This window comes from Lissotriton helveticus, chromosome 10, assembly GCF_964261635.1.
Source record: "Lissotriton helveticus chromosome 10, aLisHel1.1, whole genome shotgun sequence".
NCBI classification, from domain to species: Eukaryota; Metazoa; Chordata; class Amphibia; order Caudata; family Salamandridae; genus Lissotriton; species Lissotriton helveticus.
Window position 1 is genome coordinate 718,626,479 of NC_136071.1, and position 27,156 is coordinate 718,653,634.

Here is a 27,156-nt window from a genome sequence, read left to right on the forward strand (position 1 = left end):
AGAAGCAGAGTCCGTGGTATCTGAGTTAAAATGGGCTTTATTCCAATAACTCGAGTCAAAGGGAGAATATGTTCCATCACCTCTGAGGTTCAGGAAGAGTCTTCTAACAATTATTTACTGAACATAGTATATATACATTTCTTGTACATAGGCTAAGCAGAGCAAGGAAGAAAATGAGATAAGAACATGTGGGTGTACATGAGGGTGTGTACTTTGATGAGTCATAGGTAGGTGATAGGTAGGTGTCATAGGTGGGTGGGTACTTAGGAGGAGTTTGCATGACCAGCTGGAACTCTGCCTTACTTGTGCAACTTTGAGCATGACGTGCAATTGACGTGTTAACTGGGAGGAAGCTGACTTTCAACCTAGTAGAGGAATCTCAATTATGTCAGGGCGACCAGCACGTCTAGTTCAACTGATATCTAGAGTCAAGGGATATATTATCTGAAGCAAAGGTTGTTCGTCACTAAAAGACAGAGAGGGCATATTTCTTCGTTGCATGAGCTTTCTATGGGTGCAAGCACTGTGATTTACTTAAATGGAGACAGAATGGCTATCGGACGGGTTCTGTTTACTTTTCCTCACCGGGCAGGGATGCCACTCTGTACAGCAAACAGATAACTGTTATTCATAATACTGTCTTGGCAGGCTTCTTGCTGACGTGACTGCAGCTCAGTATGCCAAGAGTCATGAAAACATTAATTCAGAAAGTGGTTTCAGGCTCAACCAGTACGATATTTATTTAAAAAGAGCACAATGCAAAATGCAAATACATGGGCCTTCATTTTAGCTTAACGTTTGGGAGACTTGATGACTTGACTTGCAGGACATGTTTGCAGAGGCCTAGTGATTCAGGCCACTACGGGAAATATGCATGGGTGACATGCACATGACATGTAACATAGGGTATATGTAGTGGACATATTTGGTCAGGCAAAATATCATTTTCCTCATTCCCTCCTTGTCCCCTACATAACCCTTTAGGATACATCTATATTCATGAGACCGTATAGTTGATCATACAGAATCATTTGTTCATCTTTAACTCTTTGTTTACGTGGATGGGGAACACAGGCAGTGGCACACAGGCCGCAAATCGCCGGACCACACTGCAGACAGAGACAGCAACCAAATATCATAAGTAGAATTATTCCTAGGAAGGACATAACTTTCCATCCCCAAGCAGATATTATACCCCAGAGCCAACTGGACCAGGTCCATGTGCCTGGGTCTTGATGTATGAAATATATATAGAGGGGTCCCAGACCAAACAAACAATTATTTATTTATACTCACATATTTTTTAGAATAGATCCAAAACAAATGAGGGTGCAAAGTGTTTTTATTTTCACTGCACCATGAGACATTCAATGATTGAAAAATCAAAAGTAGAGTACACAAAATTCAATGCGCCCACAGCAGGAAGGGAAGGAGTGCAAGGAAGGGAATACATTTCAAATAGTTACACATCACTAATCAAAATTCATTATGCATAAATCCACGAGTCAAATCATAATTATCATTGATCCACATATGAGAGGTCAAGAAAAAACATATGTCAGACAAAACATTTTTCGTGAAAGAGACTCCTATGATGATTATTATATCAATCTAGGGTTAGGAGTTCTTGGTTGTAGATGATTGTCTACGTTTTGACCCAGAAGGTGTAGGACAGTGGATCCTTACTGCGCGGGTCTTCGTCAGGACGTGAAGGGAGGTGGAGGGTGGAGTGGGGCTAATTCCTAAGCACAAAATAGAGATAACAACTCATTACTTAAACCGGTCTCAAAAGAGTCCCGACATGGTTAAATTTGAAACAAACGGAAGGGTCCGTTTTGTCCAAGGTTAAGGATAGGATAGGTGAAATAAGTTTAAAGTTAAAAATTGAAAATTAAAAAGGAGGGAAGTTATACTAAGGATAAGCTAAGGATAAAGCCACATATTAGACTTTTAAGCAATTACCTGGCGGAGCAGGCAGAAAAACGGCCAGAAAAACGTGGTCCGTCACCAGGCGATGCCTTGTTCTGCGCTGTGTGTTGTCCGGATCTAAAGGACCGTAATAGAAAATTATGGCACCAACCCTTATGGTGATTTACTAAAACGTGTACACGGGAGATCGCTATTAAGCAGCCTACCTTATTGTCAGGACAGTAAGGTATAGATAATTCAACCGATTTTCGTTCCTCCGTCGTAACGGGGTTTTTTTCAAAAATCCTCAAAGTGATAAAGGGCACTCGTACCACATCTGAAAAACACCAAAATATAAAAATATAAAAATATATAAAAGGCGTTTTAGTTCTCGGGTAAGTTGCCCGGTGACTTGATTCTAAAGGGAACAAAACGCGCCGCTTGCTCTGAACTCACCCGAAGGGATTGTGAATTGTCAAAGGGGGAGCGTGCGAGCCGGCGTCTCACCGCGTCTCCTGGAACCAGGAAGTGCCGCCCGGGCAACCAGCGAGGTTTACTAACCTCGTAGAAGAAAGACTAATTGCCGTTGCTAGGGGTACAAGGGAGCATTCAGTCGCGGATATTCTCCAAAACGGGGAGGAAGAAAAAATATGTGAGTATAAATAAATAATTGTTTGTTTGGTCTGGGACCCCTCTATATATATTTCAATCAATTACCCAGGTCCCACTGACTACATGGGTCCAACCCAATTATCTACAACATGGGTCTTGATGTATGGCATGAGCAATCTTGTGGAGCCTTGTTATTGCTTCGTACACAGATGGTGCATTATCTGGGATGAAAATGCAACAACTAGATCGAATGACGCTACAAGCTCCGCCCCTATCCGCCAAGATGACTTCTAGAACGAGGCGGTTTTGAAGAACGACAAGTCTAATAGCAGACTGTTCCTGGGTCAAGTTCGCCAGGGCAGATGCAGTTACATTTACAACTGTTTCAAGAGTCCTTGTTAACCTGCGTATCAGTTTACTGTTTTGGACGGGACCTATGAAGAAAAAGAATCCTCTGTTGAAATCTGTATATTGCTCCCAAGCTGTTTCAGTCTAATCGATCCCTGCGGAATCTGTCTCTCTCTTTTGTCTAACATGCTCTAGTCGTGAATCTCTATGATAATTTGATGGAGCTAGAAAAACGGGTGGCAATAAGAATGCTATATAACAAGTCCCACCCCAGTCTAAGGGCAGATGTACATAGGCTGTCTGACCACAAATGAAATAGGTACGGCGTGATGTTTTGAAAGAAGAAAGTCCGTTATCATCAAACTCTACTACAGTGTTACACTCGCTATGTCCCATATGTACTGAGCCTTTCTTACTAACACATAAATCACCTTTTGCTGACAGGACTGATATAAACGGTGGACCTGTGTTTTGCTTGGGCTGAACGTTTAACATTATAAAATTAACAGATGCATTTCCCTGTTCGTACTCTTCATTCTCTAAATCGGTTCCCTTTCTTTGGGGGAATCCGTCTTTGTCTGGAAAGCATGCTTCATTCATTACTTTATTCAGGTTTCCATATATCCAGCCACCTGGATAAGCTATGTACCTTCTATCTATTGAGGTCATTAAGGCAAACCATGCTCCACACGAACCATTGTGTGAGAACGGTAAAGGGTAGAAGGGCAAGACTCCCTTCGTCTCTTGATAAGGTGGCATTTGGCCACATACCCAGCAATCAGTCGCATTGCTGGTCTGATGAGAATGGTGTAACATTCGAATAAAAGTATTGTTACGTAGTGCAAGTCGATATGACAATTCATGAGGCGGCAGTTCACTAAATGTATGCTCTATGGTACTGTTACTGGAAGAATGTATATGTGAGGAAATAGGAAAGAAAACATGTAGCAATAAACTAACACCAATTATAACAATGCACAGAATAAAAAGGATGATCAAAGTAACTATACATCTACTGCGTAATACCTTGCAGTACTTTTCCTTCTTATCTCTCTTCTTGCTATTCTCATATGTGATCTTATACATGTCAGAAATCGAGTCTAACCGATTCACCACTGGGTGGGCTTAAACAATTAAACTACGTCTGACTTACTAGATCGCAACTTAAACCTATACTCCTGCTGTGGAGTCTTTTCTAGCAAAGGTCAGTGTTCTTTATAAAAGTTCCAAAGTTCCAAATAGTCCAAAGTGTCTTTTGTAGTGATGAAGGTGAGTTCGGCCTTTACGTCCTTCCACCAACTTCGGCGTCTTCCAACGTGGCTCAAGGGGACTTGAACGATCAAAGATCCTGAGGAGTCCAAATTCTCCTGGTGCTATGGCATGTTCCTTGACCTGGGTGTTGTCAGGGAAGGCAGCAGCAACCTGTGAACAACAAGAGAGTAGTGCAGAAATCAAGGAAGCCAGGTAATCTGTCAGCATGTTACTGTCAACAAGGCCTGCTGCTTCTGGGTGTCGCACACAATGGAATTTCCAAGTATATCCTAACAGAAGAGACACTTGTTTCATTAATTCAGAGGAGAATGGCTGACCGTTATCAGAATAGATGACACGGGGCAATATCTGGGGAAGAACTCGCGCACTAATTGCCTGGCTGTTGTAACAGCAGTATAATCTGGAACTGGATATGCTTCTGTCCATCTAGACAGTGCACACACAACTACTAGGACATACTTGTTAAACCTCTACATCTGTCCATCTGGATATAATCCATCTGGAGAACTTCAAAAGGTGGTCAGGAGGATGAAATCGGCCTTGTTCCACCGGAATGCCTTTTCCTGGATTGAACTGGCAATAGATCATACATGTTCGCTGCTTGTTAAACCAAATGTTCTGTAAGCTGTCTAGCATTGCCTTCTCTCCCAAGTGTGCGGGACTATGTGCTGTGCTTATGATTACTTGTACCATAGAATCTGAAACCATGTGCTTTTTCCCTTAGTCATCCAACCTTGGTTAGTCTGGACCCCTCCTCCTTGTAAAGTCCATCTCTTTATCTCATCTGTTGTGGCATATGTCTGTATGTCGAGTACATCTTGTGTAGGGTCCCTGACTGTCATACATGTTGTCAGTAATGGTACCTCTGTCCTTGTCGTGTCTGTTGTTGTCTGGGCTGTCTGGGCTGTAAGTTTAGCTGTTCGGTCTGCCAGGTCATTACTCCGGGAAATGGTGTCTGTAACTTTGGTGTGAGCTTTGTATTTCAGGATAGAAATGGCTGTAGGTAAATGTATGGCTTCTAACAGGGCCTGAATAAGCTGGCTGTGCTGAATCTTGGTCCCATGGGAGGTCTCAAGAAACCTCTCTCTTCCTCCTCAGAACCCCGAAATCATGAACAACGTCAAAAGCGTATTTACTTTCAAGTGCTTAGCTCTTATGCAGGCTTGTGTCAGAGCAATGAGCTCTGCTGTTTGTGCAGACAGTGTGTCTATTTCCTGTGGTCACAGCATAGGCTGCTACTAATTCTCCTGCACTCGTTCGCATGCATGAACCATCCACATAGAGTGTCAGGTCAGGGTCTGGGAGTACAATATCTGTCAGGTCTTGTCTTGGTCACTATATTCATAACTTCCACACAGTCATGTGGTGGTGCATTTACTGTACTTGAGGGCAAAAGTGTTGCAGGATTCAGAATATTGTGTGGTTGAAATAATGTCAGTCCATATCCTGTCAGTCTCGCTACAGTCAAATGTAAAAATAAATAAAAATAAAAAAGCATAAAATGTTTACTGTAACATGGAGTCGCTTAAAACTGGCGCTTGACATAATGCTCTTTTTAATTCCTCAAATGCCAAGGTGTGTTCTTGTGTCCAAGGGAGGACAGTCAAAATGGCTGCCTCCTGTGTAGTTAACTGTATGAGGGGTTTGGCTAGATATGCATACTGGGGAATCCATTGCCTGCAGTAAGAAGTAAGGCCAATACATGGTTATGTTAGCTGTATACCTGGTGTACCCTCCTTGGAAAGCAAGTGTTGTACACCACTTGCTTTTCACAGAAAGTGTAAGACTGTCAGAGATGCAATGTCACAGTCTGGTTCTGATCTTGCTGTAATTAGAATGTCGTTTATGTACTGTATCAGTGCTGTGTTGGTAGGCATGTAAACACTGACCAGCTGTCGCTTTAATGCTTGACTGCAAATGCTAGGACCCTATGTCATCAATCCAGCAAAAATGAATTACATAAAAATAAATAAATAAATAAAAATGAATTTTCAATCCAAAACCACAATTTTTATTTTGGGGGAACCTCAAACAAACGCCCACAAACCTCTGTTAACCTCTAAGTTAAGTGGAGCCTCGTTCCAAAAGCTCTGCAGTTTATACTAAAATCCTACTCTAAATCTTGGGAATAGTATGACCATACTACCTACAATATGTTCTCTAAATGTATTTGAATAAAATCCAAATTATTCTTGTCATAGACAGAAGGCCTAGAGCCTCGCCACTCCTCACTCCTTTGAGAAGCAGCCCCTCCCTCTAGAATTATGTTCGCGCTCGGAGTTTTGAATCAATTCCAAGCCGGGCTACACTGTGATCTAAAATTGAATGACTGCCAGATGCTGAACCCATCGCAAGAGCAAGACTCCTGCCAATTATTCTGTTTACACTATTTTAAACTATACATTTGCAAGCGTGACTTACCTGTAAGGAAGAGCAACTATTTGTACACAAGTCAGAGGGGCTGGGGAGGTAACTTCGCTATGAACTCACTCCTTGCTCACCTACCCCTCCCCTCAGAGCCAGGAGCTGGCTCAGTGTCAAACATGAGACAAGCCTCTCACTCGTCTTTGCTTCTCTAAAATTGGGTCGCTGCCAACGCTGAGCTCATTGAAAGAGCCAAGCGTCTGCCAAGTTCCTTAAAGAGTGAGCTGCAAGCCTCCTCCCTTTACATAAACATTTCTCTGCGGCTCATCACGGAGGCTCTGAGAGCTGAGAACAGCTGCCAAGTTACTGAAGACAGAGCTCGGTCTCATCCGCGGTAAAGAATTGGAGTATGGCCAATATCAACAAGACAGGCACAGGCCACCTCCAAGAGGGAAAAGCCCTCCCTTTACATAAACATCTGTCCCTGGGAGTCAGCCAGGAGAAGTTATTCAGCCACTTCAAGGTCGAAAAACACTTTCTAAGTTATTCAAAACATAACTGTTCTCAGGACAGAGAGCTTAACCCACGTTCTCTAACTTAACTGAAGCAAACTTTTAAAACGTTGTAAAAAGTAAATTAATAGACATTTTTTTTTTTTTTTTTTTTTTTTTTTGTAACTAAGTGACATGCTAGCATTTTAAAATAATTCTGTACTGCTACTTAAAAGCTCCACTTTCTAAAAAACACTTTTGTCTAACTAATTCAGCTAGAAGGCAAGACATTTGAAACATGGGCCTTTGTTTAGCATGCAAATTAGCACACATAAAAGGGACAATTTGCTTCTGCACACAATGCTAAGCACTTTGCAGTTGAGAGGGAAAAAAACGAATTATCATGGACTGTTGCGTTGGGACTGTTCTCTGCATATATCAATTGAGCCTCTCCACTAAATGTTGATCTGAAACCATCCGTGTAAGTATTACACCTCTGAATCAGACATAATAAATCCTATTTTCCAAGTCTTGTTTAATGAACACTGCTTTTACCGTGCAACATTATACCTTTCTATCAGCAGCCTGTCAAAGTACATAGGTGAGCCTTGAGACTAAATGAATGCAAATCAAACTATTGTAGGGGACTCTTAGCAATGCACTAAGATGGTAGTGTATTGTAGCTATCAAAAAGGGCCACGTTCATTAATTTACAAATAGCCACTTTCCTACGCTATTCTAAAGGGCAGCTTGCATTGGGAAAAATATTCTGTAGAAACATTCCTATTTAAAAAAAAAAACACACGGTTGCAGTACACTAATTAAAAGCACATTCTCTAATGTGTCTATTCTATCATTTCTTCTCAACCGTGAAAACATTAAAGCACTCTTCGTGCAAAAACCCTTATCTCAATTCGACAGGTCTATTTACAACTATACCGACCTCTGAGCCAAACACATTAAATCAAGTGTTCCAAGGCAAACCCTTTACAAACACACTTCTTTACTCTCCACGCAAGATTTTACCATTCAATCTGCATGCTGAATACGCCCATAGGCAGACCCAGAATGAAAAGTCAAGGAAACCTTTATCTCACATTTCAGAAATACGCCCATTGGATAACATGGCAAATCGCACCTCCACACAAAACATGCTTTTTCCACCACTTCCACAGCTCAGATCCTTTTCAAATTTTGCATCACAGTAGTCCAAGCTATTCCCTAAATCCTCACCAAAAAGCAACCAAATCCCTCCACTGGAACGGGTACGAATTTCCGCTCAAAAACACCCCCCCCCCCCCGCAAACAGCAAAAAACGCCAAAATCCCTCAACACCTTGTTGATCAGCATGTTAAAACAAATACTGCCTACTCAGTACAAGATATTAACTCTTTGGCAGCTGAAGCACAATCATTCCCCAATGACTGCAGTACATGGGAAAGTCATGAACTCATCTCTCCACGTTATCACATAACACATACGCACATCTTCAAAACGTTTTCTCCAAGTACTTGAAAGAGATCCAGCTCTCTCCTGCCTAACGTAATGATAACAAGCTCTGCACAAAACATAACCACATGGCGCTATTCACAAGCCATATTTACAAGAAACTCAACAAGTCACAAAAATGACACGCTATTCACAAGGCATATTTACAAGGAGCTATACTTAAGAAAATTCAACATACTACTCACAAGTCTTAATCACAAGGCGCTTATTCACAAATAAACCAACTAGTTACTCACAAGGCACTTTCGCAGTCCAGAAGGGACTCGTCTAGATACAAGGAAATGAACTCTTCAGATGCTGTCGACTTATTTTACATACTCTAAAGGGTACAGGTGGTGGCGTTCTCTACCTACTGGGTCTTTCTGAGGTGGTCACTTGAACTAGTTCTTCTGACAGGGTGGGATAAATACCAGTAACAACGGCATTTCTTTCTCTAACAGTCTGTTCTGTCTTGACCTGTTCCCCCTTATCCCGTAGTTCTTTTTCTTTGGCTTTATTTTTTTCTCTGCTTGTTTTAGTTCTCTCTGCTTTATTGAATTCTTTCTCTGATCTCCTGTGTCACTCTTTGCGCCATAACTCAATAGCGTCTTTCTGAGAGGGTCTTGACTTTTTAACACATATCATGACCAGGTGTGTCTCTAGGCGGGATATTAACTGACTCTTCTAGTATACCCTTTCTGGTCCCTATCTGACGTAACTTTGAAAACAGTGGCATGTTGAAATCAACACAATGGAAACACAATACACAAAAAATAGACTGTAACAATCAACAATCATTCACACTAAACAATTTAAACACTGAAACAGATACAGATACAACCTAAACTGATACAGAGAGTTAAACATGTACTTGAAAAACAGTTTGTGCACTGAAAATACAGTACAACCATACCGGTCCCAGAAATGAGACACGTCTTTACCGGGCCCACGTTTAACCGCGGACCCATCTTGACCGTTCTCATTTAAAATGAGCCCGTCTTGAAACTTGATACATTCCCCATAGTGGTACTCACCGGGAAAGCAGAACTTGAAACTTGAAGGCCTCGGAAACTTGACTTGACTACGCTTGCGCCTTGGAACAGGTGGACCTCTGGAGACCTCGGACCTTGCTCTCTCACGGGCTGGGCCTCTGGTTGAGACGATCCGCGTTCCTCACCGCCTCACATGGATGCCTGGTCGCAGTCCGTCCTCCTCCTGGGCCTGAGGGAGTAGCGGGAAATCCCGATGGCGTGCGCACTTTGAAGTCCGTCACGGCTGTAGAAGGGGGCAAAGACTAGACCCACAACTCCGGCGAGTGGGGAAAGGGATATGTCCCTGTAAGGGCGCCAAATTATGTGGTAAATAAATTATTACCCTGGCAGAATTTCTAGGCATTAACAAAGTATCATGCATCAAGTGAGAAGCAGAGTCCGTGGTATCTGAGTTAAAATGGGCTTTATTCCAATAACTCGAGTCAAAGGGAGAATATGTTCCATCACCTCTGAGGTTCAGGAAGAGTCTTCTAACAATTATTTACTGAACATAGTATATATACATTTCTTGTACATAGGCTAAGCAGAGCAAGGAAGAAAATGAGATAAGAACATGTGGGTGTACATGAGAGTGTGTACTTTGATGAGTCATAGGTAGGTGATAGGTAAGTGTCATAGGTGGGTGGGTACTTAGGAGGAGTTTGCATGACCAGCTGGAACTCTGCCTTACTTGTGCAACTTTGAGCATGACGTGCAATTGACGTGTTAACTGGGAGGAAGCTGACTTTCAACCTAGTAGAGGAATCTCAATTATGTCAGGGCGACCAGCACGTCTAGTACAACTGATATCTAGAGTCAAGGGATATATTATCTGAAGCAAAGGTTGTTCGTCACTAAAAGACAGAGAGGGCATATTTATTCGTTGCATGAGGTTTCTATGGGTGCAAGCACTGTGATTTACTTAAATGGAGACAGAATGGCTTTCGGACGGGTTCTGTTTACTTTTCCTCACCGGGCAGGGATGCCACTCTGTACAGCAAACAGATAACTGTTATTCATAATACTGTCTTGGCAGGCTTCTTGCTGACGTGACTGCAGCTCAGTATGCCAAGAGTCATGAAAACATTAATTCAGAAAGTGGTTTCAGGCTCAACCAGTACGATATTTATTTAAAAAGAGCACAATGCAAAATGCAAATACATGGGCCTTCATTTTAGCTTAACGTTTGGGAGACTTGATGACTTGACTTGCAGGACATGTTTGCAGAGGCCTAGTGATTCAGGCCACTACGGGAAATATGCATGGGTGACATGCACATGACATGTAACATAGGGTATATGTAGTGGACATATTTGGTCAGGCAAAATATCATTTTCCTCAGTTGGGCCCTTTGAGCATATGCATTCCTGTCCATTGAAATCTCTGTCATCTAGGACTATTTTTCTAGTATCGGTTAGTTCAGCCAAAAGGGTGAAGCAGCTGGAGCATTTTCGGTTTCTCCTCCATTGGAAGTATTCCTTAAGGATAAGATACTGAGACAAGTAAAGTCATCCTTTCACATAAAATAACTTGACATCTTTTTGTCTATGTTTGGTCTGATCAATCCAAGAAGAAAGCAAGGCTACATCTATTAGATGTGAGACAAGCATCACACCCCTAAATTTGTAGATCTCCATTATTCAGGGTTTGATAACAGCCTTATAATCAGCTTTGAGCGCCCTCCAGTATGTAAAGCTGTTGAAAAATGGAAGTTTTTTAGCAGGATCGTTTTGTGCATAAAGCTTTGTTATGAGCTGGCGGGAAAAGATCCATTAGTTTTTTCCGATCTCATTATTGGGAAGGTAAAGCAGCTAGTTGAGCTCTTTTAAATGTTCCAATGCAGTTGATCTGTTGTGAATCAAATGGGACATGTGGACAAACAAGACAGCTCTTTTGCAATTCAGGCGATTTCTATCACAAGATATGGTGCTGTCATTTTGAGGATGGATCCTTCTGCCTTCCTGCTTTATTACTGCTTGAGTAATTATTCATATGAGGAATCTGCTGCTACCAATATCCATTATTCAAAGAAGTTACTTAAGTTTCCTAACTTTCTTTCTGATGTATATGTTCTTTTGAAATATTCTGTTCATTTTCATTTGGCTCTACTCAATATTGCTAGCCTCTGGGAACGCTTGCAAAAAATGTATCATGAAGCTGACTTTCTGATCCCCTGGATCCTTATACCTATGCCCAACATCCCTTTCAGTGGGTGCATGGACCCAACAGTGACGTCATCTGCCCTGAAACCTGGTAATGTGTTCATATAGGAAACTGTGAGAGCACCCATATCAATCAGAAAGAATATTGCCTTAGTTTCTACACATGTTCTGGGCATGCCTACTGTTGGGAGGGTTTTGGCGGACAGTGCTGGCGGAGCTGAGAGGGATTACCTCCGTCAAACTGGAGGCCACCCCTGACATTGTGTGCTCGAGTTGCTTCCTACCCCAAGGGGCGGCATGAGGATATGTACCCTTGTTGCCTCTTTGCGCCTTCTGCTAGCTTAACGGCATATCGTGATCCACTGGATGGCTCCTGCATCACTGCAGACCACCTCGTGAAGGAAGGATTTACAGGAATGGGCCTTAACTGAAGAAAGGTTTTTACACATGGTTAAAACACATGAACATGCTGAGTGTGATCTGGTGTGATCTGGAAAGATGAGAGGAGATGGTAACCAATTAACTGCTCCCGGACAAGATGTCACCCCCTCATTGGAGAAGCAAAATAGACAGTCCAGCCAGATCCCTGAGGTGTGTGTAAACACAATGCTGTAGGATGAACTAGTATGAGAAAGGGAGCAGGAGAGGATTAAGAGTTTGAAAGAAGGTGGGTAAATAATAGGCGAAATCACGGTGGGGAGGCACACAGCCGAGTCCACACGCTAATATTTGGAAATCTACTGGGAGGCCCCGTACATCACTCCACCCATGGAGTGCAGGGCCGGGGCTTATGCCCTCTACTAAGAGATTCAAGCAAGCCGGGCTGAAGACGGCTGTAATGCCATAAACCGGTCCTCGGAAGCTTGTTTCCGGTCCAGGGAAGGCATGGCTTGGCAGTTCGGGCTGGACTGTTCCCATGAGGCACAGGGTCAGACTGATTTGCATATAGCCATGTCTGAACTGGGGTGGCAGAGTGGGCTAAAGAACGGTGATGGATCAAACCCAGATCTTTTGACTGGGTGTGAGTGTTTGATTGGTTCAGATGCTCCGTCCATCACCACCCCCTTTTGTACCTCTACTAAGAGACGGCACCACATGTCATGCCCTGCCACTTTTGTGCCTTGCCTCGCTTAATATGTATGCCAATGTCTTCAATTCACTAATACTGCCTATAGGGTTACCATTTCGATGTTCATTATGCTGGTTTTCTAAAATGATAAATAAAGTCTTTAAAAAAGAATATTGCCTGAGGCAAGTAATCTTTGTAACCCCAAGAACCACTAAACAACTGCAGCTTTTTTCTACCTGTAGTCCACTTTATAAATGACTAATCTTGTTATCATTGTGCCTAGTTTAATGTTTATGGTCTAATTAGCTTCTGGTACTATTATACAATGTATATTTTTATTCTGATGGTTTTACAATGTTCTAAGGACTTCATTCATGTCCTCACTCGAGATTAACCGTGCTAAGGAAAATTAATTTTTGGGGTTAATTACATATAGTGTCTGTTTTTTAGGTGGCTATGCTCCGGATCATCCTGTAATAAAAATCTTCTGGAGGGTTGTTGAAGGCTTCACTGATGAGGAAAAGCGGCAGTTGCTCAAATTTGTAACAAGCTGTTCTCGACCACCCCTTTTGGGGTTTAAGGTACTCATACCTCACTCTGCTCATTATCAGTTGATTTACTTTGAAAGTCCAAGTCGCTGAAAACTGAGATAATCTGAGAAGATAATGGAATGTTACTCACCTGCAAATTTCCCTGAGCTAGGGGTCTGATGTACAAAGCAATTTTGTGGTCACAATGTCTGGGATTTGCAAAATCACAGGGTTGGCAACTGTAAAATGTCTATTTATTATGTACTAAACCCATTTTGTGACTGGTTAACAGGTTACCAAATCGCAATATGGGTTTAGAAACCCATAACGAAGTGCTATTTGGAAGGAGCGTGATTAGGGCGTCTCTTCCAAATAGCAGTTTATTAAGGGATGCATCAATGTTTTGCAACCAAACTCCAGTTGCAAAAGATTGACATTTTACCGCACCCAAATAAGGTGTTAACCCATTTGAATGGGAAAGGGTCCAGAATCATTCACTATAGCTCTCTGGCAGAGTTTGCAGGCTCCGTTATTAAAATGGGTATGGGGTCATGATAACGTTATCAGGTCATGATAACGTTATCAGGTCATGTAGGACCAGCACCCTCACATTAGTACCTTTCTTTCTGCACCTATTGATGCATCAGGAGCTTTATTTCACGTTCTGTGGAAGAAAAACAATTCTTAAAAACGGTTGCAACTGGTGCAAACAGGGGCATGCTAACTCATAAGATGTCTTGTTTTAAACCCTGTTGTTGATGCAACAGCCAAATGTCCACCATGGATCCAGACCACAACTATCTCTGGGCGAGGCACAACATGTCTTCATGTGACATGTGAAGAGGGGGTGGGGGCAAGTTCTAAAGGTAACTAGGGCTAGAGCGTGCACTGGTGTGTGAGACCGTGAGTTAGTTACATTCCTTCATGAGTAAATTTATTTTCCAATTGTTATTGCTATTTTCAAATGTGTGTATATATGTATAAAACACTATCAATTTTCCATCATTGATTTCAACGTAAACATAACGACAAAACAATTTTTTAACAATGAATGTCGAAATGACTGCTTCAAAATTACATTGCAATCAAAATATCAACATGAAGTTTCGTTGAGCCCAATGCATTTTGGGATGGTGGTCCCTTCGTCAGGGGCATAACCTGTGAAAGAACACACTGTTGAGAATATGTATAGCGATATAGCACAAAGTGGTTAAAAAGCAACAAGCAATTGGTGTTTTTGGTATCTCTTTAAGAGATTGTTTGCATGCTTTTGTGATTCAAATCCTGCATTTCTAAACGTCCTGCTCATGATTTGTATCCTTGTATAACCAGTTTTGCTTATATAGTGTTAGAAAAAATAGGTGATGACGTACTATTGACCACTATAGAACGTGCTTAGTGAAAACAAGAACGCATTCATGCATTTCGAGGTGTGAAAATTGTAAGAAAAGAACCCATCACTATAATAAAATCATCCTGGATATATCCGAGAACCTTCGAAGCGCGGTGAAAACCATATTTTTTGTTGAAGAAAAAAAAACGACCACATATTTTGAAATTGCAGGTCTCTAGGGGATACAAAAGCCTCTATTTAGTTTAACAAGCTGACAAAAAATACGAGCAAAAAGTTTCAGTGATGACGTGCTCGAATACCTGGACACCGTAATTATGTAGCATGCCCTGCTTCTTGAATCCCGGTACTGACTAACTTAGTTTTTTCTACCAAATAAAGCAAAACATTACCAAACGACGTTAACTACCAAACGGACAAGTCTACTGAAAAAATACCCCTTACTAGAGGTACACTCTATGTCTCTTACGCTAGTCTTACCGATGATGTACTGATGATGTAGTGGAGAGGTGTGGTGCAGCAGCCAGGGCAGCTGTCTTCGGAGCACAGGGTCACCGTTCGATCCCCGGCTCCGGTGGCAGCTCAGCTCAGCTCAGCACCATGTGACTCTGGGCAATAGCTCACTTAATTTCCAGGACGGGTAGGGTGAGTAGTTTGTGCTTTACAAATACGGATTTACATGATGTTCATATGCTGATGTAGAATCAGTCCTCCATGCTAACGACAAACGCTACGGCGGACATCCTGCTTTTAAACAACTTCTCGCTAGCACGTGAGGGGATATCGATCAACAGATTGACTTTAAGCGCCATCTTGGAGTGTGTTAACACATACTAAGTGCTGGTAACGCAATCGCACCGTTTAAGATGATAGAAATTATGTGGTCAGAGTAGAGATAAAATCTCTTACTGCCCGGCGATCTACTGTTGCATGAAACTCACTCGATGTCTCAACTGAGTCGGAAGTGTATACATAATAATGTACAATTTTGAGGATCACCAGTATCTGTTCACCGCGTGCAACCAAGCGAAAACTTAGATGTGGGACTTTAGCGACGTTAACTGTGTTAACACCACGTAGGAAACAAACGTTGGCATGTGTTTGAGTTGTATGTGGGTATGTAATTATACATTACCACCAAAGATAAAACCTCAACTGAATGAGAAATTTCCTAGTTCACACAAAGGAAAGTTTCAATTCTATTAAGGACGCGGAGGCGAGGATATTGCTTGTCCTTTCTCCATTTTTATTGGACAGCACGTTATAAGTAAAAGAAAAATATACAACATCCATGAACTACCCTAACCAACATGGCCGTGGTAGTCATGGAAACACAGTAACCAATCATAGTCCATACGACAGCACAAAGGCATCCCACGTCGGTAGTCCTTCCTCTTTCGTTGCTGCCGCTGGTAAGAAGACCTCTACCCTCTATTCCGTTTTCTGATCGGAACCTAGGGAAGAGAAATAATAATAATGTCTCGTCCAGAACAATGTAGAAAAGAATCTAACACATTGTAATGGGAATGATTAAAGACAATTGCAGTAAAAGAAGATAATTCAAGTAGAAACACATCAAGCAATGTAAATCAATACATAAGAAAAAGAATTACTTCCTTTGTATGAAGAAACAATACAGGAATCCAGAAGTCAGGGAGGGAAAGCTAGATAAAGCCGGGTGGGAAAATCTTCGCCTCCGCGTCCTTAATAGAATTGAAACTTTCCTTTGTGTGAACTAGGAAATTTCTCATTCTATGTCAGGAAGCGGAGGCGAGGATATTGCTTGTTTAAAGCTTACTCACCACCAAAGAAGTCGCCTCATGGATTGGCTTAAAATAAAACTTTTTAAAAGTTGAATCCGAAGACCAATCCGCTGCATTCATAATATCTTCCAATCTGCCCCCAACTTGGACAGCTTTGGAAGCCTAGCACCTCTAGTGGAATGAGCACCGAAATTTGTAATGTTAATACCAGCCTCAGACATAATCCACCTGACCCATCTAGCAATGGTGGGAGAAGAAACTGCTTTGAAAGGTTTCTTTATTGCAATTAGCAATTGTCGCTCGCCCGGAGGGCGGAATTCCAAAGTGACATTCTCATAAGTTTTGAGGCAACGAACAACACATAGTTTAGGAGAATCCGGAAAGGCCGGATAAGATACTGACCTCGTATTGCACTTAGTTCTTCTGGAGACAGTAAAAGTAACTCCTTCAGGAGTAAAGACTCTGGCAGAAACATCAAGGGCACGAACATCGGAAGCTCTTTTGCAAGAGATAAGACAGAGCAGAATAGCCAATTTAGCCGAAAGCTCCTTTCGCGAAAGATACTCATTATCCTGCCAGGATAGAAGAAATCGTAAAACCACATTCACATCCCAAAGACCGGAATAACGAGGTTCCGGGGGACGAGACAGACGGATACCTTTAAGGAGCTTGCAAACCCAGGGTTGCTCTCCCACCGGAGATCCATCCACCAAGGCATGACCCGCAGAAATTGCTGATCTGAAAGAATTGATAGTACAGTAAGCAAGTTTATCGTGAAAAAGTTTAGCAAGGAAGTTTATTACCTCTGTTACAGAAGAGCCCACGGGATCCAGGTGTTTTGCCACACACCAACGAACCCATCTGTTCCAGGCAGATCGATATCGTTTAGTGGTACTAGGGGCCCAGGCTCGCTGAATGAGGAGTTCAGCGTCTGTCGAAAGTGAGTCGTTAGCCCAACGTCCCCTGAAATCCTCCAGGCCATGAGACGTAGGTGGCCTTGGAGAACCAGAGGATGTGGATGACCCAATGGATCCGTCAGAATGAGGTAGAATATCGGCAGACAAAGAGGTTTGTCCCAAGATAACTCTAGAAGAGACGGGAACCAACATTGAGCTTTCCAAATCGGGGTGATCAATATTAGAGAGGGCCTTTGTCTGCGGACCTGGGCTGCTACCCTCTGAATGAACAGGAACGGTGGAAAAGCATAAGCTGGAAACCGGGACCAATCCTGCAGGAAGGCATCCACTACTTCCGCTCCCGGGTCCGGTTTCCAGCTGTAAAACCTTGGAAGTTGAGTGTTCCATCTGGATGCAAACAAGTCCATCTGTGGAAGACCCCAAAGATCCGAGATCATTTGAAATACAGAAAGATCCAGTTTCCAATCGCTGGCATCCTGAAAATTCCGGGATTGCCAGTCCGCCACCGTATTCATCTCGCCAGGAAGATACTCCGCCATGACAGAAATCTGGCGTAACAGGCAATAGTTCCAGAAATCCTTCGCGAGATCCGCTAGGACTTTGGAATGGGTGCCGCCTAGGCGATTGATGTACCTGACTGTAGTCGTGTTGTCCATCCGAAGAAGGACACAACAAGAGACTCTGGTCGTTGTGAATGAGCGTATGGCGAACGAACCCGCAAGGAGTTCTAAACAATTGATGTGGAGGTGAAGCTCTTCCTCCGTCCACCTGCCACCCACCGAAAGGGATCCGCAACGGGCTTCCCAACCCTGTCGGCTGGCATCCGATTCGATCACCAGATCCGGACGGGAACCGAAAATCGCTTTCCCGTTCCAAGCATCCATGTGATCCAACCACCATAGGAGTTCCGAACGGGCCTCCATGGACAAAGAAATGAGTTCCGAATACGTGAGACCCTTGCGGAGATGAAACGCCTTTAGTCTCTGGAGAGCCCTGTAGTGAAGCGGGCCTGGAAAAATGGCCTGGATCGATGAGGACAGTAAACCTACAATCCTGGCCAAAAGACTGAGAGAAATCCGGTCTCGACGAAGGACCTTGCGAATCTCCTTCTTGATCTTGGTAATTTTCTGAGAAGGAAGATGTAACGTCACATCCGTCGTTCGTATCAGGAAACCCAGAAAAGTCATTTCCTGCTGAGGGACCAAATCTGATTTCTGGGCGTTGATGACAAATCCCAGATTTTGAAGCATAGATATGGTCACCTGAAGGTGTTGGAGGAGAAGATCCCTGGACTGATTCATAAGAAGAATGTCGTCCAAGTAAATTATTAGACGAAATCCCATGGTGCGAAGATGTTCCACCACGGGTCGTAGGAGTTTGGTAAAGCACCAAGGTGCTGAGGAAAGACCAAAGGGGAGAGTACGAAATTCGTAGATCTGATCCCTCCAGAGAAACTGGAGGAATCGGCAATGAGGAGGGTAAATTGGAACTGAAAGATAGGCATCTTTCAGGTCTAAACGGATCAACCAATCGTTCTGTAGAAGGAGATCCCTCAAAAGATGGATGCCTTCCATCTTGAAATGTCTGTAAATTAGCCACTCGTTGAATGAGCGAAGATTGATGACTGGTCGGAAGCCCTTGTCCTTTTTCTCGACCAGAAAGATATTGCTGAGAAAACCGTTTGGATGAAGAGACGACGGTATAATGGTGCCTTTTTGCAGCATAGCTTGTACCTCTAAGTCTATGAGATCCTGTTCTGCGATAGAAAAAACCAGAGGACGAGGACGTATTAGTTGAACGGGGGAACTGTAAAACTCTATGTGGAATCCCCGAACAGTTTGAAGAACCCAAGGATCTGATGTGAGGGCTGACCAGGCTTGAAGAAACAAAGCAATCCTTCCCCCCAGACGAACAGGAGCCATGATGGAAACACTTACCATTGAACCCTTTGGAGTTGAACTGGTTGCCACCACGTCCTCGGCCTTGTCCTCTGCCTCCACGGGACGGATAGAAGGAACCTTGACGTCCGTCATTCCAGCCATTGTTCCTTCTTTGCTGCGCCCTATTGGGGCCTTGTTGGAACTGGCGGCCGGAAGAGCGACCCCTGCCTCTGCCGGCCCCGCCAAAACCTTCTTCGGGAACATCTTTTTCATTGAAGCTGAAACCTTGTCTAAGGCGGAAAAAGTCGCCACAAATTTTCCAGGTTCCTTGACGAAAGGGTCACCGAATAAGGTACCTTGTGCTACTGAACCCGCCTCAGAAGAGGATAATTCGCCAAGTTTGGGATCAATTTTCAACAATAGTGACCGCCGACGCTCAGCAGAAAGAGCACAGTTGGCATTGCCAAGGAGGCAGACAGCCCTCTGTGCCCAACCCGCTACGTCCTCAACAGGGAGTGGCATACCAGACTCTTTGGAGCGCTGGGCAAGTTCAATGATCTTTGTTAGGGGACCAACAACATCCAATAACTTGTCCTGACAAGCTTTCCAGGACCTATCTATGCCTTTTTTAGGATCTTTAACATATTTAGCGAAAAAAGTGCATAATTTTGGGTCAATTTCAGGAGTGGCCGCCACCCTATTAGGAAGGGACGGTCGGGGACACTCCGAGCGTAGGCGCAAACGCACATCCTGAGAAAGAGGCTGTCTAAGTTTAGCAGCTACATAGTCAGCTGTAGCTTTTTCTGGAATCCACTCCGAAGAGCGGGGTCTATAGATGGTGGCAGGATCAAACATGTCATGGGGAACCTGGTCACCTTCACCACAATCCGAGATATTAGCTTTAGGGCGCCAAGACCTACCAATATCTGACATATCCTCAGAGGATTCATCCTCGTCATCATTAAAATAGTCCTCCTCGTCCTCTACTCCCTCTAGGGGAAACCCTTCCTCCGGGTCAAGGTCCTGGGTGGAAGAACCACCAATATCTCCGGGTGAGTCATCCCCCCGGAAGGGTGCGCTTCTAAGCGTGCGCGCACTCTTATGGAAAGCTTCTGCAAGCTTGTTGAAGCCTTCCAGGTGCCCCGCGTCACGCTTCTTGGCCGTGCGTGGAGGAATAGAAATTACTCCACTGGGCCCAGCCCCACTGTCCCCAAAAACCCCTGAACCAGATTTAAACACATGGGCGGACAGTTTATTAACACTGTCCTGCAGAGGGGCCAGAGCCTGAGCAATCGCTGAAGACAAGAGTCTGTCCACCTCAGCAGGAGGTGGCAATAAGGGCTGAAGAGGCTGCTCAGCATTGTCAGCTGCAAGGTTTTGTTCCTGACGAGACTGCATTTGCGCAGAGGACTGGGTACCCATACTCAAAAAACACCCCAACTAAATATAAGGGGATGTTCACCCACACAGGTACCCAAAAGGATATATTAATAAAAAGAGAAACTGAAGAAAAACTTCAATAAAAAATGAGTGACTGACTTGTATAAATAATTAATAAATAAATATATAAATAACAGTCACAATAAATAACAGTCACTTTAAATCCAGGTCTTGCCGCTCAATAGGCAGCGTCCGTGTGGGGAAACGAGGCTAGGATACTTAAAAGAGAAGCGCAAAGCCTCTTAGCGTGCTTCGCCACAAGCGCGGTGAAAGCGCTGTGGAGAAAGTCGAAGTGTGTCTGAGGAGCCGACACACAACTGCGCACGCGCGAAAACAAGACGCTCGGGCCAGAAGCCTACCGCGTCACAAGAGCAGCTCGAAGAGCAAATAAACGATAAATACAGCGAAACCAAGCTGTCCCAATAAATTTGATAAACTGCCACAAGAATAAGAGAAGGGAAAAAAACGGAGACTTATCTTGTCAAGGCAGCAATGGAGAAAGAGGAAGGACTACCGACGTGGGATGCCTTTGTGCTGTCGTATGGACTATGATTGGTTACTGTGTTTCTATGACTACCGCGGCCATGTTGGTTAGGGTAGTTCATGGATGTTGTATATTTTTTCTTTTACTTATAACGTGCTGTCCAATAAAAATGGAGAAAGGACAAGCAATATCCTCGCCTCCGCTTCCTGACATAGAATTCTTTGTGGTGCACGTGTTAAATGTTATCAATAGTGCTGGACTATGGTGTTTAGTCTAATTAGAGAAAACATGACATTTCAAAATAATCATTAAGCCCGAAGGGCATTAAAGAGTTCATCTTTTTAATCTAAATGGCTTCTTTCTGCAGAAGTCGTTTTGTGTTATCCACTCATGGTTACTTTTTCAACATTTTTTAATTTAAGTTAAGCAATCGTGTGTCGACATTGCTCCCAATGCGTGGCTAAACTTGAAGTAGTGCTTTTGTACCTGATTTTACTCTCATGTTCCGTCACTCGAATTTTAATTTTTTCTTTCTGTCTTCCCAATATAAATCAGACCGCAGGGACATTTGATGGAATAACCCACATTAGTGGTATTACAGTCCGTGGCCTCTCAGAGTTTTATGCATTCACCTGTTCTGAAGTGTAAAAGGGTATCGACCTCAATCACATTGTTGCAGTGGATACAATTTGAAAACTTTCTCATGACAGTTTTCCCTGTATGAATATTAGGTTTCCCTGATGTCATTATTTTTTTTAGATTCCGCAATCTTGTAAGTGCGAACAAAGGTTTGTCATTGAAAATCCTGTGAAAGTCTGGTTCCTCTGTCAGTAGTTCCCATCGGCTATAAATAATCTTGGTTTTGTGGGATAAAGTGGAGTAACAAAGACTCAAAAATCATTCTGTTTGTTACAATCTTTTTCTTTCTTTTTAATAGTCTCTTCCAGTCTTGAGAAGCAGCACATTCTGAGTGGTTGATCAACACATTTTCAGGATAGCCTCTTTCCATGTATTGCTTTTTTTGTTATTCAATGGTTTGAACACAAATTTCAGCTTCCGTTGTGATTCTATGGGTTTGTAAAAATTGAGAGTATGGTAGGTTTTTAACAATTGATGAAGGATGAAAATTGTCGAACATTAATGCATTATTTCGATCCGTGGGTTTTTTGTAAATCATTGTGGTGATTTTTTGTGTTTTAATTTCCAACCATACATCTAGGAAAGCTATTCCTGTTTTGCTAATGTTGTGTGTGAACTGTATTCTTTGGTCTTTGGTGTTCAGTACCCTGATGTTCTTCACAAGTGATTCCTGTGTTTTTCCAAATGAGGAATATATAGTCTATATAATGACGAAAAAACACCAATCTAGCCTGCCATGTGGTATTTGTTCAAATATGGTCTTCCTCGAATTTCGCCAGGAAGGTGTTGGCGTATGATGGAGCACTGGGAAAAGCCACTGAGGTTCGATTCAGTTGTAGATAGAATCGGTTGTTCCATACAAAATAGCTGTTTTGAAGGCAACATTCCAAAAGTTCAATGATTAAAGTGTTCTGGTCGCAATCTTTTTCTTTTTTTAAACAATTTTTATTGAGAAAGTAAAAGAAAAGGTACAAGGCATTGATAGAACAATCATTGGGTCTACAATAAGGATTTATCAAATACGGCACATAGTGTGCCGTGTGCATAGCCCACTTCCCCTCATCCACACAAAAATACAAGGATTGTCACAATCATGAAGCATCCTACATTTAGGCATAATACTGTACAGAGTATACTTCCACCCCACTCGGTTTGGTGCAATATAACTGGCATGCCTTTCCATTTAGGGCGGGGGGGTGTCATCAAATCCAGAGATATCCAATATTTGGCGTCTATCACGCTGTAATTCAATGATAGGGGATACACAGATGACACCTCTATATCTATTCCACCTCCCCCACTTATGGTCCCATTTCTTTGGGCACCCTCTGTGCTTGAACACATCTTTCTCAACAATCATTTCCCTGTCCATGTCAATCGCCCAGTCCCTCAAACATGGGGCCGCCACCATTCCCCACCTCTGCTCTATATTCCCTTTTGCAATGGACCACCCCATTGAGGCCCAAGTCTGTTCAGCCTGTGTGAGGTCCGTGGCTTCCCACATGTTGAGGAAACACAGCTGGGGAGAGACCCTTAGAGATTTACCACACGTTCTCTCCATCTGCTTTGTGATCTTTTCCCAGTACTGTCGCACTGTGGGGCACTTCCACAATACATGAAAGAAGATGCCCGGTAGGTTACAGCGCCGAAGGCACAGAGGGTCAGGTCTTCTACCCATTTTAAACAAGGTCCGCGCGTCGAAGTAGACACAGTGTAGGATTTCCAGTTGGACCAGGCGCAGTCTCAGTGGGATGGCCACCTCTCTAGGAGAAGCCAGCGCGTCGCACCAGTCCTCAACTTCTATGTCCCCCTGGTCCACCTCCCAACTCTGCCGCAAACAGATCATGGGATCAGGACGGTTATTTTGTAAATTCTTATAGGGATATGGCCTTAGGGTCGAGTACCAGCCTATCCTTCAACGTGGTAGACTCAGGCAAAGAACGGCCCTTGGGTACAGCCGTGGTAATTGCATGGCTGATCTGTAGATATCTAAAGACCTCGGACTGCACTAGTTGATACTTAGCCTGCATATCCCTCACCCACATATCTCCTACTGTCGAAATCCCTATCATGTCCCACCTTTCAGAACCAGGGCATTTACTAAGCTGGCCCAACAAGTCGGGCTCCCAGAGTGGCGTGGCCTTGGTAAGTGTGTCATACCAACCCCATTTTTTGTTGATTCTGTGCCAAATCGCCACTGTGCGTGCCATTGGCCCCATGAGATGAAGTTTGCGGGGAATTGTATAGAGTGCCCTGTAATATCCACCCCGTCCCAAGAGCCAACGGTCTGTGCAGAGGTCCGGGTCATCATGCTCCACGTGCTCCCATTTATTAATTGCGATCAATTGAGAAGCTTGATAATATAGCTTTATATCTGGCAATGCAACGCCTCCATTGTACCACTGCATCGTTAACTTTTTAATTGCTCTGCGTGGGGCACGTCCCTCCCATAGTAGCTCTCGCACTGTGGCCTCCACACTGGTGAAATAGGTGTCAGGGATCACGTTGGGAGAGTTTTGCAGCACATAGAGGAACCAAAGTAGCGCCAGCATTTTAAAAAGAGCGTCCCTTCCCAGGAGAGTGAGGGGGAGAGATTACCAATGCTTGTCGTCAGATCGAAGACGGGTCAAGACCATGAGCAAGTTGGACTTGTGGAATAAGACCAGGTCTGGGGTGATGAAGATACTGAGGTACTTGAAGCCCTGTGAAGCCACTGGTATGCCATATCCCTTAGGGTTACGCAGTGGGTCACAACTTAGGACATAAAGCCCAGTTGATAGTATAGCCCGAGTGGGCACCAAATCTGCGGAAAATATGCAGGACTTAATTGAGAGACCGCGTAGGCAAGGCTAGATAAAGGAGGATATCATCCGCATATAAGGAGAGGCAGTCTTTGTGGTCCTCAGTCAATTTCAGACCTCTAATCACCAAACCCCCCCTCCAACACAAGCGCAAAGAAAAGGGGTGACAGGGGGCGCACCCCTGTCTAGTGCCTCGCCACAGTGGAAATGATCCAGATACATGGTAATTGACAATCACCTGCGTGGCGCGCTGTGAATAGAGTAGCTGGATCCACTTAACAAACTTAGGACCAAACCTCATCCTAGCCAAAACCGCAAATAGAAAGTCCCACTCAATGGTGTCAAATGCCATAGATGCGTAAAGACAACAGGATTGCATCCTCCCGAATGGTGTCTATTCTGCCCAGGACCCCATTCAAACGGCATAAGTTCAAGGCTGTGTTCTTTCCTGCCATGAACCCGGATTGATCCGTATGCACTCGCTCAATAAGGTAGGGGATAAGCCTATTGGCCAATAGCTTTTCCAGAATATTCGCCTCAACCGTGAGGAGGGAAATAGGACGATATGACGTACAGTCCTCTGCTGGTTTGTCAGATTTATGTATAACCACAATTGATGCCATCCTGACTTCAAGTGGAAGAACCCCCGCCTCAAAACTTTCAGTATACATGTGTAATAGATGGGGAGAGAGCTTGGATGCCATTGGTTTGAAAAGTTTGATTGGGAGCCCGTTTGGCCCCATGGCTTTACCGGAACGCACCTCTTGAATGGCTTTCTGGATACCCGTTTCTGTGATGTCGCCTTCTAGGGAGTTGCTGTCTTGTTCGGACAAGCAGGCGACTTTAATAGTCAACAGAAGTTCCGTAGCCATGGCGGACTGGGACGTATCGGCAGGTGTGTACACCAATGAGAAATAAGAGGCTAATGTGTCTGTAATCTTCTGGGTGTCAGTGAGATATTCCTCGTCAGCCCTGCGGATTGATTGCACCCACCTAGATGCTTTTTCCTTTCTCTCCAACCAGACCAAAAGCCTGCCCGTACGTTCGCCATGCTCATATATTTTGTGCCAGGTGGCAGCGTATCAAGCCTTAGCCGCTTCAGTCAGAAGCTGTTGATAATCTAGGCGCACCATGTCTAGCACGTGTTGCGCCTCCAAGTCAGGGGCAGTCGTCAGGGCTTTTTCTTTAGCGAGGATTTCCTCCTGTAGCTCTACCACATGCTTTGTAAGTTCTCTCCTATGCTACACCATAAGGGACAGGGCTCTGGCCTTCATAACAGCGCCGTACGCCCCTCACAACACAGATGCTGAAGTGACCGACCCCACATTTTCAGTGAAATAGAAATCAGCGTCTTTGAGCAGTGCCTCCCTAATGTGGGTTACCTTAAGTGCCCAAGGGTGTATGGTGAGAGTAGAGCTGCGCTTAGGTTTCCCCATGGTTAGCGTCGTGAGAATCTGGGAATGATCTGAAATTCACCGAGCCAGGTATCTGGAAGCAGAGAAGAACTGAATATCTTGTGCAAGTGTGGTCAATACGTGATTGACTATTGTGGGCCCCAGAATAAAAAGTGAATTGTGCGGTGGCCGGGTTAAGCCAGCGCCATATATCCACCAGGCCTAACGCAGATGAAAATCCAGACTGAGGGGATCCCCCCTTAGGGTCACTCTGAGGAGGAAAGCGATCTCTGGAGCCGTCCATTGCCAGGTTAAAGTGACCCCCAAAACCAATAATCCCACTGGAAGGTCAAGTAGGAGCGCTCCGATATCTCGCAAAACTGGGCGCTGTAGTCCAGGGGGGGCATAAACAGACACAACATTGATTACCTGCCCCTCCAACGTGCCCGAGAGCGCAAGATATCTACCCTGGTCATCCGACCAAGTCTTTTTCACAATATACTGACATCCCCTACGTATGAGCACACCAGCTCCACGTGAACCTGAGGTGAACCCTGAATGACCGACCAGACAATAACCCCATTTATTCAATGCCCCGCATGAATTGCCAAATAGGTGTGTCTCCTGAATCAGGACTATGTCCAGTGCCTGGCGCTACAGGTACTGCAAAACTATTCCCCGTTTGATCTTGTCGCTCAGGCCGTTAACGTTCCATGTAAGGAGTTTTAGCTCTAATTGTGATCCCATAAGTGCAATGAAACGCGGGCAGTTTCGTGTCCAAGATCAGGTAATGGGCTCAGGAGACAACCGTGGCAGCCGCAGGGCCAAATGAGCAGGCAGTGTGGGAAAAGATAAGCACACCAAGTGCTGGGAGCCACCCGCTGACAAGCGAATCTTATCATAAAACCCGCACGTGTATCCCATGGAGATGGGGACATAGTCAGAGAATGAAGTTGTCGAACCATTGTGATGATGTGAGGCAGCGTAAATCTAGTGGACCCAGCAAACGTGAGATAACAAGAAGCAATATCGCACAAGTACCAAGAACAAAACATAGTGAACACCACCTCCCATCCCCAACACCCACCCCGCCTCCCTGCATGACGGGCAAACAGGCACTCTGCAAGTTGGGGGTGGCGGGTGGCTGTCGCCCACCCTCAACAGTTTAAGGTACATGATACAACCCCACTCCCTGAGGCATCTATGCTTAAA

General features: G+C 44.0%; 1 protein-coding gene across 5 annotated transcripts in view; it reads left to right on the forward strand.

Annotated features, from left to right (window-relative positions):
- Positions 1 to 27,156, forward strand: part of UBE3C (ubiquitin protein ligase E3C) — a 1,115,457-nt gene that overhangs the window by 1,025,517 nt on the left and 62,784 nt on the right. For all 5 annotated transcript variants that reach the window (XM_078663264.1, XM_078663263.1, XM_078663265.1 and 2 more), the window contains exon 23: positions 13,196 to 13,326. In XM_078663264.1, coding sequence (XP_078519390.1) covers positions 13,196 to 13,326 — 131 coding nt within the window. The remainder of the gene's footprint in view (positions 1 to 13,195; positions 13,327 to 27,156) is intronic.